The 23,328-nt window shown below is 38.4% G+C and overlaps 1 protein-coding gene across 2 annotated transcripts in view; it reads left to right on the forward strand.

The window, feature by feature from the left end:
* atg7 (ATG7 autophagy related 7 homolog (S. cerevisiae)) overlaps nt 1–23,328 on the forward strand; it is a 45,753-nt gene that overhangs the window by 6,956 nt on the left and 15,469 nt on the right. For both annotated transcript variants that reach the window (XM_088422934.1, XM_088422935.1), the window contains exons 11-18: nt 442–586; nt 656–814; nt 3,469–3,663; nt 4,234–4,473; nt 5,938–6,053; nt 7,223–7,298; nt 10,262–10,342; nt 14,368–14,490. In XM_088422934.1, the coding sequence (XP_088279060.1) occupies nt 442–586; nt 656–814; nt 3,469–3,663; nt 4,234–4,473; nt 5,938–6,053; nt 7,223–7,298; nt 10,262–10,342; nt 14,368–14,490 (1,135 nt within the window). The remainder of the gene's footprint in view (nt 1–441; nt 587–655; nt 815–3,468; nt 3,664–4,233; nt 4,474–5,937; nt 6,054–7,222; nt 7,299–10,261; nt 10,343–14,367; nt 14,491–23,328) is intronic.

Raw genomic sequence — 23,328 nt, forward strand, 5'->3', positions numbered from 1 at the left:
AATTACAATATTTAAGTTTTATGTTTCAATTTACATAGTACTAAATTCTGTATTCATTTCAAGAGCAATAATCCCATTAAATTAAAAACTTCCTGGTTTGCTTTGAGCCAATGCTAATATGTGCACACATTGCAGCTCTGATTAGCCATGTGGTCGGTCCAACACGTGTGTGGAAAGGAAAGTGTGAGGCTCCACCCAGGTAGCTTTTAGATCCTCAATGGAGAAACTGTAACTGTGACATCTCAGTGGGGGCAAAATAGAAGTAACTTGCTTACAAGCACATTTCCCATCTTGGTCAATTAACAAAATAATTGATTGGTTATGTTATAATTCTAAATGACTGTCTACAAGCAATTAAAACATTTTATATCGTACTGAATGTCAAAATTTCTTTTAGGGATTTTTGCCAAGTTAGCTCAGTTGCGTTGGCTTTCTCCCCAGGCTTGCAGAGTCATCAGTTGATCTAAACCTCAAACTGATGCGATGGAGACTGGTCCCCTCACTGGACTTGGAGAAGGTGGTCAGTACAAAGTGTCTTTTGTTGGGAGCGGGAACATTGGGCTGCAATGTGGCCAGGACTCTGATGGTGAGTCAGAAATAGAAGTAGTTCTTTTCAAAAAAAAAAAAAAAGCTAATTTCCACAGTGCTCTTGTAGGGATGGGGAGTAAGACACATCACCTTTGTGGACAATGCAAAAATCTCCTACTCCAATCCAGTACGGCAGCCTCTCTATGAGTTTGAAGACTGTCTTGGAGGTGGAAAGGCCAAAGCAATAGCTGCTGTCGAGCGACTCACCAAAATCTTTCCTGGTGTGGTGAGTTCAGTTATTATTTCTAAAATAAAAGTGGAAAGTATTTATAGATCTGTAATCGGTTGCTGTAGCATATGAGGTACGTGTATATTGGGCAGTTCAAATTGCCCATAGGTGTGTTTGTAAGTGCGAATGGTTACACTTGGTCTTCTCAGTAAGGCATCTCTCAGTATTTCCATGGATTTTGTAGTCATTTTTAAACATATTTATATAAACAGTTTTGACTATCTGGTTAATGATATATGTGGAGCACAGTCTAGCGATACAAAGTTTAACTTTCATTTTCTTTTTGAGTGAATTTCAAATAAGCACCGACAGTCACCTTTTCTTTTCCCATTAATGATTCACTGTCCAAAATGACAAGTCAATTTCCTTGCAATATCAAAGTTAAATCACATCTGCAAAATTTGTGATTAAGTCGGAAAGCTTGCTTTAGATGACAACTGATAAGACATGCCTCTTTTTTTTTTGCTTGTTTTACCTCCTGAAAGTAAAGGGAGACATAGTGTTCTAATATTCACCTATTCACAGATTTATTTGTATTATTTTTCCAGAATCCCCTATTTGATTTAGATATATAGTTCCCCATTTTATTGCAAAGGACAGCCACACTACACTGAATCATTTGTATGCCAAAACCAAAAGCTAAGCAGAGCAGCAATGTTGTTTGCTGCACAGCATTACCAGTTTTAATACTGGTACATAGTAAATACAATGTACGTATACCATAAATCTCCAAATATAAGACACAGTTTTTTCCCCCAAAAGTGCCTGTTGCAGTTAACAGCTGCATTATTTTCAATAAAAGAAGCGAGCAGACTCAACCACCATCCGAGTTCATCACTGTTCATACCCAGGAATATTACTAAAATGAAGAGAATTGTGTAAACGTTATTATGTCCCCATCTGATTCAATTAGGAGTGCACCGGTTAGAGAACAGAGAGGTTTTAAATCTGACTCGTTTATTAATTGCGGACTTTTGGCATATGCGCACACAATAATATAGTTAGTGGAACACAGATGGTGTTCACTGATTGCTCCCAACGACACAGCGAACACAAGAAAATGAAGAGTATACAAAGATAAGATTTGTTTTGTTTAGTTTTGCCATCGTTTTTACATTGTTGTCAAGGTGTCGGTGCATTTTATACATGGTAACATAAAAAATATCAGAATTTGACCCCAAAATGTCCTATACATGGGTGCTTCTTGTATTTGGGGAAATGTGATACAATGGAGCACTCTTTAGTATTATCAGCCACAGTCAGAAAAATAGACCCTACTTATGTACAAAACACACAAAAGCAAAATGAAATGACGTTCAGAAGTAACCTTACCATTCCATCACATCCCGTTGTATCACTCAATTTTTACCAGGATACATGTGCATTAGTCACTTTGGTAACACAGAGATGCAATTGCGTTGTTGGCACCCTACCCAAACATCTGTGGCTTTTTAGAGTGGTTGAAGTATCCTTCAATTCTTCATTACAGGGGTATTTTGACATTTTAACAATTATATATTTAGACTTTTGACTATTTGACTGGTTGCCAGGAGCAACTGATATTTTTCCTCTCTCCAGCTGATCCAGAATGATCTCAGTGGTACTTGATATTACACATCATCTGCCTCTGAACGTTTTGCAGCATTTGTGTTAAAGAGAGATTGAAGTTCAAGGCTTAACAGCTTCCCACTCAAAAGTAAATGACACTATCGGAGTGGCATTTCTTACTGCTCATACTTAATGTATACGTGTCTGCCCTCCTGTGTTTCTGGAGTGAAGAACCCGAGGCATTTGATTTTTACCACCATATTGAGTCTATTAATGTAGATCATTCGTGATATTTTAAGATGTCCAATTGTGTTCCATAGGGTTGCATTTAAATCTTTAAGTCTTGCTGCTAAAACACTCAAAACTGTTTAGTAGTCGCAGTAGTAGTATAACTGTTTTATTTTATTTTGTTCTACCATCTACATTTGATGATGATTCACTCACCATCATGCTTCGCAGAATCCTGATAACGACCCTGGTCATGTTTGAAGGGAAACATGAAAAAAAGGTGGGATTGTGTTTCTCAAGGACCGTACTTGGCTAAGGGTTAATGGAATTACAATCCAGATGCTTCAAAGCATTGAAGATAAACTATTTCCACTGGGTTTTTCAGTCAGAGATAGAAACCTGATAGACAGTACTTCATTTCTGATCAATTTTTCAATGCGTATATAGATCTACTATCGTAACTCAAAAACAAGGTGTTTGAAGTTACCAGTAGAATAACTACATACTGTCTCATCTACACGTAGCAATGTAATATATTTTACTGTACTTTCTGTGTCCAGCACATTTGAAGAAATTGACAATAAAGATGACTCAACTTTGAAAGTGACACTGTTACTTAGTGTCAGTTTTTAGCTAAGGAATGCCTGGGATTATGAAGATGAGTTCATTTATTTTGTATTGTATTAAATTCCAAAGTTATTTTGACCCCACCACTTTTGCTCTTGGTCATCGATATTACCACAAGCACACAAGAAATGAGTTAAAGGGCGCAAATGTCATTTTTTTTTATACTGTATCTCAAAATACATAAAAATAGATTCAATCAGATTGTTAATGTTCAGTCAATCTGCTGTTTTCCTCTTTCATCCTATCAGAATGCAGAGGGCTTCAACATGAGCATTCCCATGCCGGGCCACCCGGTGAATTTCTCTCAAGCTACTCTGGCCCAGGCTCAGAAGGATGTGCAACAGCTGGAGAAGCTAATCTCTGAACACGATGTCATTTTCTTACTGATGGACACAAGGGAAAGCCGCTGGCTGCCCACCGTGATTGCGGGTAGTAAAAGGAAGGTAAAGATGGAAATGGAATGTTGTGTTTAATACCATGATAGGGGGGTGAAATGCACTTGTCTTGCTTTCTAGTTGACATACTGCAACTGAGGTTTGCTTACAGTATATGATAAAAATCTGACAAGGTTTTTTATTCGGCAAATTTCTTTCTTTTTCAGAAACATTTCTATATTAAGCATGCTTGGCTTTTTCACAGCATCAATTTCAAAGTTCCTCCCAGCCCAGTCAAAATAACATGTATGTACAAATGTTTGAACAGATGAACTCTGAATCTGCAGTTGTTTAGAATAGATGAAGACTGCCTATTTAGGGAACTACACATATATTACTGTCCTTTTGAGACCATTACTGTTTTTTTTCGGACTTGTTACAGTGCAACAAATGATATTAAATCATTTTTTTTATGCTGTCTTAGTTTTGTAATCCAAAATAATTGTGAATTCAATTCTTAGAATAATCATTGAAGGTGCACATGTGTAATTCCAGCCTGAAAAAAGGGCAGTTCAAAAAGATAATTAAATGATCTCAACACTCCACATTCTTATCTGCTTCACAAATGTCTTTTGGCAGCTTGTGGTAAATGCTGCTCTGGGCTTTGACACGTTCGTGGTGATGCGCCACGGCCTGAAGAAAGCACGCCAGAATGCTGGTGGCGACGCAGACTCCTCGCCTTCCTATTCATCCGCGTCCTCTTCACCCTCCACGCCAGCCGGCTCAGGTTCCTGTGTCCCAGCATCTTCTCTCTTCTCCAATATTCCTGGACACAAATTGGGCTGCTACTTCTGTAATGATGTTGTGGCACCAGGAGATGTAAGAACTCGTTGCACATACTGTACTTTATATATTGAAGTAGCCCAGCTCATCTTTGCTTAATGACAACATTTTCACCTGCATCTTTACACAAACAGACCATTATTTAGCACCAATAGCGACATATACTCGTCATTTTAGAAGAAAGGTGCCCTCCCAGAAATCATTAAACGCATGATATTTTACTGCATTCTATGAATGCTATTGCATATTTGCATATTGTGGAATTACCTTGTAGCAGAGGATACCACATCAAGTCCTGAATTGAGTTTCCTTCTGGTGGACAATAACAATAAAATAACTAAAGTATACTAGTACTAATCAAAATTTTAACATTGCATTACTGATATTCTTTGTGTGTTGCTTCACATTTTACTGTAGGCTATTAGGTATACTATAAACATATTTAGCCATTTTCAGCAATAAAAAGTTGAAATATGTTTATATGTGGTTTGACAACTAAAATATTTTTACATGTAATCAATACTTAAAAAACTTTTTTTTTTGCCTCTTGCTGTCAACTGAAAAGGACCTCAAATGCGGCCGGAGCTCAGATAGCAACCAATCAGCTTGCGAACATCACATGACCAGAGGCATGATTGGTTGTTCCTCGAGCCTTGAACACGTATGATTAAAAAAAAAAAAAAAAAAAAAGAACTGCACAAAACGTCCTTAATCCTGATGGATACTAATAGTCAATGGCAACTTTTTCCAACTCGCAAGTAGCTTTACAGGGAGCTGATTTTACTCAGTACATTCTCAAAACTAAGTGCTAGTTTAACTTGATTGGCAGTTGTTTTAATCAAAACACAAGCACACTCTTTTATTGTGAAATTGATAGCCCAGTATAGGCTTTATTTGTACTGTACCGACTTGTCCTGTCCACAGTGGTCAGGTTATAACAGGTACCTTTAAAAAAAATAAAAATACCCTATTGTGAAGTTAAGATGTCTCACAAAATGTCTTTTTATTTATTTATTTTTTGCTCCTTTGACGTTCTTTTTTGTATTTTCCTCCCACACAATGTATCAGATTGAGTCATTTTACAGATCTTACTCATCACGTATTGAATGTTGCACTCAGATATATCAGTCATTCAGCAACTTTCTATGTTCAAAGAGCCTCATCGTGAAATGCTGCATATAACCCTCTATTTTACTATTGATTCATCCAACGTCTTGCTTTTAAAAGTTAGGAGCTTCCCTTTCACACGCATGTGTCCTTGCGTAAACTGGTGTACACTTTTTTTTCTTTTTTTTTTACTCTGGATTAATTTTAGTCGTTGAGGAAAGAGCAATACACAATGCTTCCGTTCCATAAATCTTTGAGTGTTGAGATTTCCAATTGATTACTTTTTCAACATTCATTGGATATCAAAAAGTTTAAATCTAATAGAAACATATATAGGAAAACAACTTTAATACCAGCAGTTAACCTTTCACTATTTTTATTTGTTTTCTACAGTCAACCCGGGATCGAACTCTAGACCAGCAATGCACTGTGAGCCGACCGGGCCTGGCCATGATTGCTGGCGCCCTGGCAGTGGAGATGATGGTGTCCATTTTGCAGCACAGTGAAGGGTGAGCACAGTAACCACAGCAACATTATCTTGGCTGAGTTGAAAGTGATGACTGCTGTCCATTAATCAAAGTGGCCTGTTCAATGCTAAAATGTTCAGATAATATAGGAATTGAAATACCTATTTTTTCCAGATTTAGGAATATTTAGTTGATTTGTTTTTTTGTATATTATTTTAGTTTTGAGGATTATCTTATTTTCCACACAATAAGGCGCACAGGATTATAAGGCGCACCCTCAATGACATATTTTAAAACCTTTTCCATATATAAGGCGCACCGGATTATAAGGCGCACCCTCAATTAATGACATATTTTAAAACTTTTTCAATCACAATATAGTAATACTCAAATTAATGACAATATTAACTCAAATAATAACTCTAAACTCTCAATGGCATAATAACTCGATGTCAATATGACCAACCTTTTTCAACTGTAAACACACAAAAGAAACAGGTAAAGCTTACTTTATCAGTTCATTCCCCATCTATGAATCGCAATCTCGATATTGATCCATATATAAGGCGCACCTGATTATAAGGCGCGCCATCAGCTTTTTAAAAAAATAATAAGGCTTTTAGGTGCGCCTTATAGTGCGGAAAATATGGTAATTTAATTTATGTACTGTATGTTTAAGATAAAAATTTTCAAGAGTTGCAATGTCCACTTTAATAAAATAAATATTTTCTAGCGGCCAAAGGGTTAATAAATAAATAAGCAAACTTCAGCAGCTGATGGTTCAGAAGATTAAATGTAAGCTCTATGGGATCTTCAAAGTTGTTTTGGTGTTGTGGCCAAATGGTCATTTTTGCCCTATTTTATCTGTACAGATGGTAAATTGTTGCCACAGACGGTTTGCCAGCCTTGTACAAAAAGGTTTGGGTGCATAACTTAAACTCCTTGTCTGTAATGCTTTTTTTCATTTTTTTATTTGACGTCTCCATGGTTACTCAGCACAGTTAAAAAAAATTCTAATGTGTGGGTTTTACTTTTCTGATGCATCGTTGTTTTGCAAGCGCGCATGGCCTTTTGTCAGGTTTGTTGTTTGTCACTGCGGCTTTTCTCCCCCTAAGAAGGGTTTTATTTGATCCGAATTGCTCATTCCCGCATGGGATTCACATGAAGTATGTCACCTCATGTGCCCCTTTTTCCCCACCCTCCTTTTACAGAGGCTATGCAGTGGCCAGCAGCAGTGACGACCGAATGAACGAACCTCCCACGTCACTCGGCCTCGTTCCGCATCAGGTACCAAGGACTCGCTGTTCTTTCATAACACGCTAAATCAACGCACCATGTTGCTCTAATAATCCTATAATATAGCACGCACGCACACACACACACACACACACTCGATGATGTCGTGCAGTTCTACAGTATTTCAAAGGCTAACCACAATTCAGGAAAACTAAAAACCTGAGCAATTGATTTAGCTGTCAACAAGTAGAGACATTTTATGTTGAATAAAACTAAAACAATGCTTAACTTTGAACAAAGTGCTCATGTACTTTCTATTTCACTGAATTGTTTTTTTGTTTGTTTGTTTTGTTTGCTTTTTAGCCTACCTTCTACAAATGTTTGTATATTCCTGATAAAATTGTAAGACAAGGAGTTTTACAACCTTAAAACATACATCTTTAATTAACAACGCATTTGGCACTATATTATAACTATATTAACAAATGCACAGTGTACCAATTTTACCTATATTACAAATATATTTGTAATGTTTGAGAATTTTTTACTGTACTGAAAATCGATACCATTCTTTCATTTATTAATTTATTCTGTCATGCATTCATTCAATCAAACTGCTCATATTAACTAATGTGAGACTATAGCTATCGTTTGATGAGAAAGCAGTTTTAAAATTTCCAACCAACAGTTGTAAAAATTACAATGTAAAAACACTGGTAGGTTGACCATTACTGGCCCACTGAATATAATGCAAATTTTGGGGAGAAGGGTATTAACTCATACTTTGTTTAAAAATGGAAAAACCCACACAATTCTAATTGAAGATAGTTTTAAAATTTTAAAAATGAAAATCCATCATGTTACTTTTTTCTCAAAATTACACAATCAACATTATGAGTTTATAAGGGGAATAAAAAGTAATTAAATAAGATAGAAAATACAATTTTACACAGTTTTATCAAACTAAACATCTATTTTCTTAAACACCTGGCTTAACAAGGGTTGTAGGCTTGCTGGTGCCTATCCCAACTGTCTTTGATTAGCGGGCGTGGTGCGCCCTTTACTGGTTTCCAGCCATTTTTAGGGCACAAAGAGACAAACGACCACTCACACTCACTAACACACTTAAGGGCAATTTGGAGGGTCCAATGTACCATGAATGCTTTTGTAAATGTGCGAGGAAACCGGAGTACCCGAAGAAAACCCATATGGGCACGGTTGGAACATGCAAACTCCAAATGCTGGCGGCGGAATCGAACCCGCGACCTCCTCACGTGAGGTGGACTTGCTAATTGAAACTAAAACCTAATTGGAGAAAAAAAAAGTTTAACTGTAATCTTGTGCGAACTTTGAGCATTTAATTCAGTTATATTTTTACGTGCCTCTGGAGGGTGCCAGTGTGCCACATTTGAGTATCCATGTGTATAGTGTATTTATACTTGGCTTGTAAAATTTATTTGTGTATGCATTTTACATAGAGTAAAATTACATTGAGTAAAATTCCTAACTGAACGCACTTTGTCACGATTTGGTGCTCGTGGGTCATTTTTAACCTTCCCTCTGCTGTTATGATAAAGGGACATTTTTATTGTTCCCATTCTATGGTCATAACGGGACCAATGAGTGGGCATGTTTGACAAATCTATTTTTGTGAATACTGTTGGCAACATACTATCATTGGGGTTGTCATAGAAATCAGCATTTCCATCAGCAGAATGCTCTCTTCTACCGTTTCCACTCCATGCATACAAGCCTATGATAGATCAGTGTTTTGAGCAATCTTCGTGGTAATATATCATATTATGTTTCTATCTTTTGAGATTTTTTTTTAAGAATGTTGTAAATGTGCCGCACAACTAGTTTGAATTGACAAATATGCTCAAAGCTCAAGAAATTGCATAATTATTATTATTTATTCTTCATGAACTTTCCCTTATACTGTAAATGAAGCACTTAATACAAAATGATTATGTGAATGTAGGTAACCAAGCTGTGCCCCCTTGCAACAACTTCAGGCGTTAACTCTCACATGATATTTGCATCGTCATCATCCTCATCATCTTTATCACTTTGTATTCATCACACTGACAAATTCTGCCATTTGCACGACACATCTGCTCCTCATGATGTTCAGCAGGATGTCAAAGGAAAACAGCATGAACATTTGCTGCCTTTGCGTGTTTGGAGAGGTGATGATGAGGATGACAGGTGATGTGGGTTAGCTCTTTCCTCTAAAACGTAGTATGTCTGAACCAGGATCAAAGTCCCTTTAGTTTTGTAATGTTACAGTGACTACCTGTGGCCTTGTGAAGGAAGCACATGTAACATGAAACACTTTAGCTAGATATACTTCATATACTATATATGAGTGATGGACCGTCAGGGCCAACAAGGCCTTCTCTGCTGGGCTAACATAACCTGACATTTTCATAACTATAATAAACTATAATAATTATAATAACTATAATAAAAGTCAATTTCAATTAAAGTGTATTTTTCCTAAATATATAGACGTTACAACTTTTCACTTGTTTTTCACAATTTTTTCTTTTGGATTTTTTTTTCTACAATTAGTTTTTATAAAAATAATTCTAAATTGTCGTAAAATTATTGTGTTTTTTTTATTTTTCACATTTCCTTTAACTTTGTAAATCACTGTACTATTTAGTCATAAGTTCTAATAAGATCATTTAATGTTTGGAATTTCCTCTTAAAAATATTCTTTAAATTATCATAGGAGTAGGATTATGATTATGATAGTAGGATTGTCAAAGCAAGGTTTTACAGTAAATGCTGTTCATCTCCCTGCCACCACAGGGCGCCCTGAGCATGTGTTTTAACCATGGATGCACATGAAGCTCTAGCTGCTCCAGGGGCCTTCAAGTGCCGGATTTATGGCTTGGCTAAATATATCAGTGACATTTTAACAGGAGTTGCGTGGATATAAATGTAATGTGTGTTGATATGTTTACAATGTCAGCATAGAGTTTACTTTTTGATGCCTCTCTCTTCAGATCCGCGGCTTCCTCTCCAGGTTTGACAATGTCCTGCCCGCCAGCCTGGCCTTCGACAAGTGCACCGCCTGCTCGCCTGTTGTAAGTATCCCGCCCCACCACCACACACACATACACACACACACATCTCGCCACCCCCCATCCACCTCCAATTGAAGATTGCGAATACATCGACACGGTGGGGGCTGTGTTGTTTTTAACTCGTCCCGTCAGGATTAAAGATGGCATGTGACCCACAATGCAGAAATGAGAAGGGAGGGGTTGATTTTGACTGTGTGTGCATTCGTGCGTGTGTGTGTGTTTGTGTGAGTGGAGAGTGGGCTGCAGGGGGGATTCCCATAATTCCTACTGCTGCAAAGTCAAGAGCGTGTGTTGAAATGTTGCTCCTGGAGGAATACGGAATGCCAAGAAAAGCTGGAAAATGAATCAGGGAGCAGTTGCATTCTGATGTCCCTGACTGTTCTGTGTGTGTGTGTGTGTGTGTGTGTTTAAGTGTGTGTGTGTGTGTGTGTGTGTGTGTGTGTGTGTGTGTGTGTGTGTGAATATGAGAGATAGGCCTCCATTTGGTTTCTCACAACAGAATTGCGATATGTTGCGTCACACGTTGAAGACATTAAGCACATGAAGAACCGTGGAAGGAAGGGCTTGATTGCGTCATTTGAATAAACAGAATAAAAACATATCTTCAATGGTAATCCCTATTTGATAACCTAACACAAAACTCTTACCATCACTTGAAACTGTAACCTAAAACATAAACGCTTGCCTTTGAATACCATTTGAAACCTCAACTCTGGTTTCAAACTCTTTCTTGCTTGGAACTCTAATTTGAAAACCCACCCTCGTTTTTAAAACCCAAAGCCTCATTGGCAATGCTTATTTTAAACCCTAACCTTTGAAAATGTTCACCCTGGCACGAACCTTTGCTTTCATCCTTGATTTTAAACACAAACAGCCTTGAAACTAAACAACGATTTGAAACTGTACCCCTATCTTGAAACCCCCAATTTCCTCTAAAATGAGCTCAGAACCTTAAACCTGTCTTATAACCCCAAACATATTCAACTTAGCAGAGAGTTTTGTCTGCGTGATAAGCCCTAAATTTGGTCAAATCAGGTTGAGTTTTGTCTTAAGCCAGAATCTTGGTACAATCCGGTTGTGACAAATGTGGACCAGTCTGTACTCCAGTCTGCACATGTTGGAGAAAAAAACAAAAAATAAAGGGGTAGTCAAGTCAAACGTTTTCCTTAAAATATCTTACATGCAGCTACATTAGACCAAACCTGATATTCAGTTACCGCTTTCTCTGTGAAATATGAAATAAGCAGTAAAATCCACTTGTTTTTAATCTATCTCAAGGGGTGACCATTTTGCCACTTGCTGTTGAGCATAAAAGACATCATAGTTGCTCTAGTAACGACCAGTCACATCTCATGTTTAGAACATTACATGATCACACCAATAAAACTAGTGAGCCCTGATTGGTCAGTACCCGAGCAACTGACATGTCTTTTTTAATCATCAGCAAGTACCAAAATAGTAGCACTCTGAAAGGAATGAATTCAGGTGGATTTTGCTGCCCAATTCGTATGCCACAAATGCAACATTAATTTGAATGACATGCTAAACCTCTTAGGGCCACATAAAACAGTTTATCGTAAAGAAAAAGTGTTTGGGTTGAATTTTCCTTTAAGGCAGCTCCAGGCATTTATGGTTCCAAACCTTACTGTGGCCAACCGAGCTGAACTGTACAGCTTGGTGAAAACGTGGCTCGGGTGTTAAACAAGAGGGAGGGGGAGGAAGCATAGTCCTCGCCAAAGTCTCTCTTTTATTCCCAATCTCAATGCAGTCTTTGTGTCCATAAAAAGGTCATAAAGCCACAGATCTGTCACTTTCATGTGAAGACCGACCCACAAGGAGGGGGATGGGGGATAAAAGTTTCTCCACCTTGGTTGCTAAGTGTCTCATTTGTGTGACTGATGTGATTATTAGCACAATACAAGGCAGTGTAGTCAAGAACAATGAGGAACATGACACAGAGAAAAAAGCTTTATTTTGATTTGCTTTAAATCCCACCCATATGTTTCCCCCTCCCTTGCTTTTAAGTCCACTTTTTTGTCTTCAATTTCACATCTCAATCTGTAGCCATACATTTTTGGCTCTTACTGTTTTTCTACACCCCCCCCCCCCCCTTCATCCCAATTTGCGTGTCCAATCAGCTACCCGTTCACCCTTGTGTGTGTTTGTCTGACTGTGTGCGGCAGTCAGCTGTGTGCTGCCAGGTCACTATGGAAACAAAACAATTCAGCCCCTGTCTGGGCTGGAGCAGTTCCTGTAGAGTTGGGGCTTTTTCACTGTGTGTGTGTGTGTGTGTGTATGTGTGTGTGCGCGCGCGCGCACTTCCTTACTCTATCTAGAACCGCATGCCAATAAAACTACACGACGAAGAGTAAAACACCACTGACGTGGATTCTAAAATGATGCCAGATGCCTCTGACTATGAGCTAGTGTATTTATGCTAAAACCACCAAATATGATACCTCTATTATGAGAAATTTGAGGGTTTTCGGTGCTTTAAGGGGTACTTAACTTATTTAGGCATTTTTCAGCAGTAAAAATGTTTTTGTATTGTCTATAATTCATTTGATCATTGCATTATTGTATAATAGCTACCATTTATAATGCATTTGCCATTTGCCACCGACTGAAAAAGACATCTCATGTGCGCAGGGCTCAGGTAATATCCAGTCACGGCTTAGCTTGGGAATGTCATGTGACCAAACCTAGAAAATAGGCGAGCTGTGGTGGTCATTGCCCCAAGCACATGTTTTGTCATTTTCAGTCAACAGTAAGTGGCATTACGGTATTGCCGTAATTGTACATGAAAGACAATGAAATTATAAAATCAATTATACACATATGCTAAATTTTTATTGTTTAAAATGGCCATACAAGTTTAACATCTCTTTGTTATATTCCATCATAATAAAAGGACTGCATTATATTACAGCCCAAGAAAAACAGAATCATCAATATTGTTCATTTTTTACTAGTGAACTCAACACCCTGTACTTTTAGCGTCGTACCAAATGTTGTTTATGGCCTTTCACTTCCTGAGTTCTTCTGAAATTCGCTGAGGCCTAAGTGGTTACTTAATGAGTCAGTGCAATGTTTGTGTGTGTATGTGTGTTTTCAAAGCAACGGCGAACGTGCCGCGGAGACCATGTATACATTAACGCGGGCAGTCAAAGCCACTGACTCACTAGGAGGTGTTTACTTGTCGTCTACAAAAAAAAAAAAAAAAAATGCTCAGCCCACGCTAGATCCACCAATCATGAATCGCCGAACAGAAAGCTTTGTGGTCATCTTGAAGGGAACAAATTCAAAGAAAACACAATTTAGGAGCTTAGCTTCTCTTAGCTTCTAGTTAGCAGGAATCTTCTTCTGTGACTTATCCTCATTTGACCACCTCTGAAAAATGTCCATTTAGTTTGTCATCACAACAAAAATGTATTATAACATGATTTGTTGAATTTCATGTCAAAATGAATAAAATGCATGTCCTGCTTGGCTGAATACTTGGCACAAACTGACAACCAAAATTCAAATTAAGTTGGTGAAGGTTTTCCTCTTTCGCTTTCAAAAGCTAAAAAAAACATGATGGCCTTCATCTGAGCGGCGTCTCTCCAAGTAATAAGAGTTAAATAGTCACTATATTGTTTGGTGTCATGGCGTGGACCACAATACAGTATAGTCAAATAAAAATAAAGGGGGAAGTTGTTTAAGTTTAGAACAGTAACAGTAATTCTAGACTACCATTTAGCAAGGCTTCTTCTCTTGTCCACATTTGTATGAAGTAAATCTTGCGCACTAGATCATTTTTCTTCAAATTCATATTTATCTAAAACAAACAAAAAAGAACAAAAACTAAACAAAATATTTAACAATAAAATGTTCTTTCAAGGATCAGGGGTCGGAACATTTCTGGTATTTCAGTTAATTTCAAAAATGATTTGGGATACAAGTAAAATGAGTTGCAAGCTTAGTCATTGAACACATTAAACTTGTAAGTTTTTGTATTTGTTTACATGGAGTTTTTTGTTTAGGTCCTGGACCACTATGAAAGAGAAGGTTTCCACTTCCTGTCCAAAGTGTTCAACTCTTCACACTCCTTCCTGGAGGATCTCACGGGACTCACATTGTTACACCAGGAAACCCAGGCGGCAGAGGTAAAACAGCCTCAGATTCCCACCATATACGTAGGTGTTAGTGGCCTTGTGTCCCCAACATTTTCACTGTCCTTGAATTCCCAATTGAAATCAATTATACAGTACTGTATTTGGACTAAACAGAAGGAGAGTATGCTCTCTACTTGCAAAGATATATTTATCAATAAGCAAAGGATTCCAGGTTAGAAAATCAGTTGGATTCTGTAAACGTAAAAAGTCTGTGTTCATAGGGCTCAAAACATTAAAAAGAAAAAAAACACCATAACTTATGAGGTTTATCATCAAACTAAACCTGAAACAAACTATATTGTCTTCAAAATAAAAGATTTCCACATTTTTTATAAACAACCAAACTACTGTATGTGGCCTTAAGAAAGGACCTCGCTAACTTAAGTTAATTTAAATTTCCTTGGAACGTTTCATTTACATATAGTGGCACTGATAATCGCAATGTGCAAACGTTGATACTGAAGATGGCGCAAGACAACACTAATGTCAGGTAAAACCTCTTAGAAATGTTAAGATTTTAAAATTGAAAGTCTTCAACCATCTGATAAAAAGGAAAACAATAGTTGATTCAAGTCTGTCAGAACTAGACAGAATGAAGGCTGTACAAGTAATGTGCTAACCAATCAGCCAACTGTGCTGCGGTTCTTAATAGATCTATTGCTTTTATTGGTCATTTAAGATTAATTATATATTATATAAATAATAAAAACACAAATATTTGTCCAACATGAAAATTACAGCTAACATTTGATTTATTCAATTAGCTGTAAATACATTGTACCTGTACATAAATAAAAGGATCAATATATTTGAGCATTTTCTTTTTTTGTTCATTTATTTAAATTCATAATTTTTTTTCATTCCCATTTTTGCAGTACACTTTTCATACTCAGTGTTTCTTCCAGGCAAAACTTTTAAAATGTGTCGTATGTGACACCATTCCCCCTCATGGGATCTTATGCAAGATAGCTGCCATATGATAACAGCCAGCTTCAAAGGCAGATATAGCCACATTGCCTCACTCTGTTGTTGTGGCAACAACACACGGTATATATGCAAGCACGGAAACGAGCGGTGTAAAGTTCCGAGAAACATCCCAGAATTCTCGGCGGTGGAATATGAGTGTTTTTCCTCAAGACTCCCCTCTGACATGAGATGGAGTGGGGGAGACAGAAATAGAGGGATGGGGGGTGTTTAGGTCTTGCCAAGCTGTGGGAAAATCCCACGTACTTCCTCCCGGACTCCTACTCATAACGCGGAGGAGGAGGTCAATAAAAAGTGGAGACGTAAGATAACAGTGGATGAGGAAAAAAAAAAAGGATGTTTAAAGAGCCTTTTTCTCAGTCTTGCTTGTGGCGCGTTCTTCACCGGCTGCCACCTATCTCATGGCTGTTTTTTGAGAGTGCTTTGAAAGTCTCTGTGGCCTCATCTGGCTCTCTTCAATCAGAGGATAAAGCAATTGTTTTTCAGCGCTCAACCCGCAAGCGCCGCAAGTCTTTCCGGTAAACACATTAGCCACATTCATGGAACTTGAGAACAAATTTTGCTTATTTTAGTCCATTCCACTCAGGGCCCCGAACCGGTTTATGTCACACAGTGTTCAGAATAATACTTAAAATTCACTCCCAGCTTTCCCAAATAGTTAACGTATAACAAAGAGAATTGCGCATTGTGAATGCACGGCCACATATAGGGCATTGTTTTTCCACTGACCATCTTTGAGATGTTTATACAGCTTGGAGTCCACCTGAGGTAAAATCTGATTAGACATGATTTGTAAAGGCACACACCTAACTATATAAGGTCCCACAGTTAACCGTGCATGTCAGAGCACAAACTCCAAGCATGAAGTCAAAGAAATAGTCTGTAGACCTGCGAGACATGTTTTTTTTTTCTTCAGGCACAATTCAGGAGAAGGATACAGAAATATTTCTGCCGCTTGACGCTCCCAATGAGTACAATATTCTCCATTATTTGAAGATTGAAACAGTTTAGAAACACCAGGACTCTTGCTTGAGCTGCATGGCTGTCGAAACTGAGCGATCAGGGGTGAACAACCTGAGTAAGGGAGGTTACTGAGAACCTGATGATCATTGTCAGAGCTCCAGCATTCCCCTGTGGAGAAATGAGAACCTTCCAGAAGGATCGCGAGCTCTGCAGAAATCCACCAATCAGGTCTGTATGGTTGATTGGCCATACGAAAATTATTGCTTAGTAAAAAGAACATTTGGCTTTCTGTCTGGAATTTGCCAGACGTTGAGAAACAAAATTCTCTGGTCTGATGAAACAAAGTTTGAACTCTCTAGTTTGAATGCCAAGGGGTCATGTTTGGAGGAAAACAGGCATCGCTCATCACCAGGCCAATACCATCCCTGCAGTGAAGCATGGTGGTGACAGTGTCATGCTATGGGGATGTTTTCAGCAGAAGGAACTGGCAGACAGTCATGGTAGAAGGAAAATGAAATCAGAAATATATAGAGATATGCTTGATGAAAACCTGCTCCAGAGCGCTCTTAACCTCACCCTAGGGCAAAGTTTAATTTTTCTGTAGGTCAGCGACTGGAAGAGATCTCAAAGGTTTGGCTTCAGAACCTCTCTGCAAATGTCCTGGAATGGCCCAACCAGAGCCCAGATATGAATCAGATTGAACATCCCAGGAGAGACCTGGAAATGGCTCTGCTCTGATGTCTTCCATCCAACCTGATGAAGCTTGAAAAAAAACATGAAAAAAAACCCTAACCTTTTTCATATTGTCATAATGGGGTTTTGTGAGTAGAATTTTGAGATAAGAGATAAGTTTACTACAGTTTGAAATGAGTCCGTAACATGACAAAATGTGGAAAAAGTGAAGCACTGTCAATACTTTCCGAATGCACCGTAGCTTTGCTTAAGCCTAATGTCCACTTGGGACAGCCGTGGCCAAGTGATTAAGAGCGTCACTTGCCAGTAGGTGCCACTAACAGTGTGTGTCCCTGCCGATGAGTCAAATTTACGTGGATAGTGTGTACATGGCTAAAATAAAAGACAATCGTTCTTCGAAGCTTCATGCTACAATGCATGTGTGGTGAGGTTTGAACACAGATGATGGATGATGGTTCACATGTAGAGCAATAGTGGAGGATAACAATTCTCAGGCATGTATTCCTAATTGTCAGACACAAACAAAGTTTACTGGAACTATTTTACAGCACGTAGTTCAGAAAGTCTTCTTCATTTGTTTATGTGTTATACTGTCACCTGGTGGTGTGAGGGACATCTATAAATTCAACCTTAAAGGGACAATGCGTAAGATTTAGGCCGTTTTTCATTACGGACAGCAGGAGGTACATTTACCATTGTCTGTGGCTATAACAGACATGGCAGCCTCCAGAGGAGTGCCACCTCCCATGTAATATAATTTAATGATAATTTATATTTAAAACATACTGTTGGACGTTAAGAACACATTTATTTGCACGTTTTTGAAATTTATAATCATTTAATTTATTCCTCTTTAATGAAAAAATGTCTAATCTTTTATATTGTGCCTTTTAAATGCTATTTCTTATTTTAATCACGCCCTTAGGTGTTGACATCGTTTTACCTGCATGACAGGAGTGTTACCATGTTTCATAAAATATTACCTTACTTTAATGAGTAAAGGTATTATAATGGGCACAGTTAAGGTTATTTTTACAATATTTCTTAGGGAGGTGACTACTGTATGTCTGTGAACCCAAATTGAGTTGCATTTCATCATTTGTATCCTAAAATATTCTTAGTATGTGCTCTTATTTTTCCTAAAGGATGGTTAGTGCGAGTGAGGGTATGCGTGTAACTTTTCTAAACTCTAATGCACGTCATCAGAGGGCTGTAATATGCACTTAGGGCCTATTTCAGGCGAATGGTAACCTGAGAAGTGCTTTTCATGCGGTCACTGTACGGTTTTTGGCGGAGGTCAAGTTTGGTTAAAGTTTAGACTAAACGCTAGTGTATGTGTGTGTGAGTGCGTGAATGGCTCCTTTGTGAGAGCCGCCCCGTCGAGATTAAGTTAGGAACCCTCAGTAGGATGGAAAATGAGTGCCGTGAACCTGGCGTGCGGCCAGTTAGGTGCGTATATTTTCATAATTTGTTGCATCATTTAGGTTCTTTCAAAGAAAAGTGTCACTGTCTAATTTGGATTTTGGCTTTGAGTTTATAGTTGATTTATAGTCAGAGCCATGCTATTGTTGGACCGCAGCATTTGGCTGTAACTGCCTATTAAAGCCAGTAGGCTGACTTTGGAGGTTTGAGGATGGTGCTCAAGGTATAAAAGTCAGTAGGCTGACTTTTATATCTTGTGCTCCATCCTCAATTAGCCTTTGCAATCGTCATTCTCTTTAGGTTTTTTCTACCTTAGCTTATTTTATGACCTATTTTTCCTTGCAACTGAGAAGAAAAAAAAAACAGTTGAGTGCAAAGAGTGTTTTCATTGGAAAAATTGTATAACACAAAGGAACACTAAACGTGCTACACAGTTTAAATATGATATTCCTATTTATGTTTTGTTTTTAGAATATGAATCAAGCAGCAAAATAAACCCTTTTTTTACTCAATCACAGGAGGACGGCCGTTTTGACACTTATTGTTAACTAAAAATGACATTGTGGCTGCTCAGAGCTCAAGTAATGCAAAATCACGACTCAGCTTGCAGCCATCACATGACTAAACTCAGAAAAAGGTTGATTATGTTTGGTCAAAAGTTGACTGGAAAGTTGAATTGGATGTTTTGTGTTTTGCGTTGTGAAAGGTGAATAGCATTTGTGATCAATACTGCGCAACAGAGCCACAGGTTTGGGCACCTAAGTACTTATGTTTTTCTGCATTCCTAAGTCTATTGATGAATATATTATATTCTGTATATTTTATTCATTCCTTTATGGATCCCTGTACATACAGTAGTATGAGTCACTTCCTCAAACAGGAAGATGAGTGCGCCGTGTTCTATATTCCTTTGGTCATTTCCAGTCAACAGTCAATTAGTTTTTGTTTTTCTATGCCATAAATCTCTCTGTACATGTGTGTGGCGATCCCACACGAGAGGTTTTGGGACCAACTGACCCTCACGATACAAAGACCCCTTTTCTGCACCCACGTCCTGCAAAGTGACCAGCCAGTAAGTCACAAGACAGAGCGCCCACGTCGGCCTCCGAGAAGACTGTCTTGCTTGACGCTCCATTTTGTGCTGCTGACATCAATTCGCACAAGCGCCCTTCTGAATACAGTCATCTTCAGAAGAGGCGATTACAGATCCAGTAATCAAGTAGAATTTGACCAATCGCGGTGCCACTTTAAGATCTTTTTACTGTCGTGTTTATCATCGTCTCATAATGTTCAGTGTGGCTGGATCCTTTATGGCTATTCCCATCGCGGTAATCCGGGAAATGATGTTCATCTCCATTTCTCTCCATTTTAACATATGCTATTATCTATGGTAATCATATCTCATTTAGTACCTGCCTATTTTAGACCCTACTTCAGACCGATTCGGAACAATGAAAAAAAATACGTAAGAATTTTTTCCCCTTGTGTTTAATATCTGGAATCCTACAAAACACATAGAAACGTTTCTAGGAGTGAATGAGTGACGAAATAATAGTGTATATTAGGGATGCACGATTATGGCCAAAATTGAAAAAGCTCCCACAGGCGCATTCAAAAAATTACACGTACTCCTTTTAATGCCATGTGCCAGTGGGAACATTACTGAGGAGAGCCATCAACTACGTTTTGTTTGTTTGATGGGAATGGGCAGTTTTGAGCAGATTTGCTATGTTAATTAGGCTGAGAAAAAAAAAAAAAGAACAAAAACATTAACTGGTCAGCCGGAATGCTCAAAATTGGTTGTCCTGTTTTCATTGTTTTTTTGTTTGTTTTTAAGAGTTAATTGGCATTAAGAGTTAATCACAGGTATGCCTTGGAGTGACTTAATATACCCCTGGGGTACATGTACCCTTATTTGAAAACTATATTTAAACAATGGATGACATTTTTCTTGGCATCTGATTTCAAAACTAGTGATCTGTCATTTTTTTGTGCACTGCACATCTAATACAAGGTGATTAAATAGTTATATGGTTTCACAGCAATAATGACCCTCCAAGGGAAACCATTACTACAATGTGGTCCAGACTTTTTAGAAATAAACATGATGTCCCTCCATGCACGTTGCGCATTGATGTCTGTCAGCACTTAGGATACTGAGAACCTTTCTGTCGTTTAAAGTGATGACATAGAAAATGGCTATTAAATTGGCTATTTTTCTAACTTTTATACATAATTTTCCCTTAAATTACCCTAGTATAGTTGTGCAACGGCAATTTTAAGCTGTCATTAAGTTCATATCAATGAAAACATCATTTTCTGTGTCAGTTTCTCATTATAGGGTACTCAGTGTTATCTGCAGATGCGTGCAGTTGTTTGATAACAGTGTACCATTAAATCATCAACTTGAGTCATATGCGAATGCCCCCCAGAGGAGCAGCAGCAGCAGGACATTGGGCCCACCTACGCTTACTCTGGTCGCGGCTCCTTGACGTCAAAACATGACTGCTGACTATAAAGTTGATTTAGTTTTGTTGGCCGTCGACGCTCTCAGGCTCTTCTCTTCCTGTCTCTTTAGCCCACATAAACACGCCGACGCAAACACACACACACACACACACACACACACACACGCAGTGCCGTCAGAGGGCCCCATGTATGTCAGAGCTTTATCCAAACACAGCTACGGTTGCTACATGCAGCAATTATTACCAGATGGAGAAAACACAATTAGGGCTGCCTTTTCATTAGCGGCCTACACACACATGCACACTCGGTCAAAGTTTTAAATTTCAAATTTTGTCCTTGGATGGTCCTGACTCTTGTGTAGCTACATGATAACCACAATATTTGATATTTGAAACCGTTCTTAGTATGATGCAGTGCAAACTACTACTTTCAAAAGTCATCTGCATCAAACCGAGCTTCCCCCTGAAGAGTAGAGAAAAAACTCCTTGTAATTAAATGACCCCCTCCCAAAAAAGTGAATCGGAAGTGCAGAACGACATGAGGCTGAGGCTCTCCATAATTTCCACAAACTGCCCAGGTTAAACCATCCACCCCAAGAAACAAACTGGATTCAATTGATGTATCATTAACATGCTTCCTCATTAGCACTTACTTAAGTCCTTTATTTTGATCTGACTTTCGTGCTATCGTGCTTTCGTGGTCAGGGCTACGAGACACCCTGTATTCGGTAGCTGCTTGCAGCTCTAGTTGTATACTTTTTTACATGACTGCAGAGTATTGGATAATTTACGGATACCACAGTTTGCTTTTCACAATCAGTTAAAATAATGGATGGATTCTTATCATAGTTTGTTACACAAAAAAATTTAGCTTTTTACATGTGTTTTTGATGTCATTCGAAAAAGAAACATAAAACCGATGTACCGTATGTTCTGAATTATCTTATCTTATCTTAGGTGCATTGTTGTTTGCAGTGACTTATGCTATGCATGACCCGCTTCTGTGTTTCTATGTATTACCAACAAACATAACATGCGTGCCATCGTCATCCCGTATCACTGCTTCGAGGCATGCATGTATTTTGGTGTCGGGCATGTATGCAAGCGATGCTGTGCCCTCCACACTAATAATAAATATTCGCAAGGAATGCATGTCTGCTATGCTCAGGCATATTTTACCTACCACGCTTTCTTTCTTTACTTAGATTTGCATTTGGTACTATACATAGTAGGGCTAAACCTTCTCCCTCATCCACACACACTAAATTCAGCAGCATTATGTCCGTCAGCACTTGATTTATGACCTGCCTGGCTAACCTTTTCCAATCCTATCCCATTCGAAGGTTACAGTCCTTCCGAGATTGTGGTTTTATCTTTAGCGAGATTCCTCCTTGCTCAATCCTTCATCTCCTGGGCATTCGTGGCATACAATGGAGGCCGTTGTCAAGTGTAATTATATTCCTCTTCTTCCTGGGCGGCTGCTGTATTAACTTGCACCAAGCCTCTAAGCAAACAAAATGTTTTTTTCACTGAAAACCATAATTTTTAGCTATTCTTGGATAAAAGATAATAAAAATGAAAATTAGAATTGGCTCCATGAAAGATCAGAATATCCTGTTTGTTTACGTAAAAGATTTTGTGATGTTTTTGTACTGTTTGAAATTCTATCTAGTTTAACTTTCATGACTGGTTTTGTGTCTCAGATAAAAGAAACCCTTTTGGAGCTGCATGTTTCATTGAATGGTAAAAATTCAAAATAACAGCTTCAAAATCAATTATTATTCTGGAGGACTTCGTTTACCATTTTCATGGCCTTCACGGATCATCTACTTGATTTTTCAACATTTCAACATTCAACATTTTCTGTATTTCCTTGGTATTAGTGTTGACAGATCTTCCAGTGTTTTGAACGCTGTACTCGTTTGTCTTTTTTGCCAGAGCTCCAATCATTTCTTCTGACACAAACTTTTCAAAGTACTGTAGTGGTGTGTGGAGGACAGGTGCATCGTCTGTGATGGCCGGACCAGAGAAATCAGTATTGGGACTGAAAAAATCATTTTTTTTCCAGCAATATCTGTCACGGGACATGATGGGTTTGTTTGCCTGCGGCTCAATGTCCACGATGGCGGGGCAATCAGCTGGTCTGGTATTTTCTTTGTCCACACAGGCATCATCACCTGACTCCTCATCACTTGTCTCCATGTCATCCATCTCCACATCACTCTCTCCATTTAGGATGATTTCAAGCACATCCTGCACACTGTAACGTGGATCTCCCCTAGCTTGTGTGGCGAGGCGA

Source organism: Hippichthys cyanospilos, chromosome 9 (assembly GCF_059441005.1).
Source record: "Hippichthys cyanospilos isolate Australia breed blue-spotted pipefish chromosome 9, RoL_Hcya_1.0, whole genome shotgun sequence".
In the NCBI taxonomy this organism is placed as follows: Eukaryota; Metazoa; Chordata; class Actinopteri; order Syngnathiformes; family Syngnathidae; genus Hippichthys; species Hippichthys cyanospilos.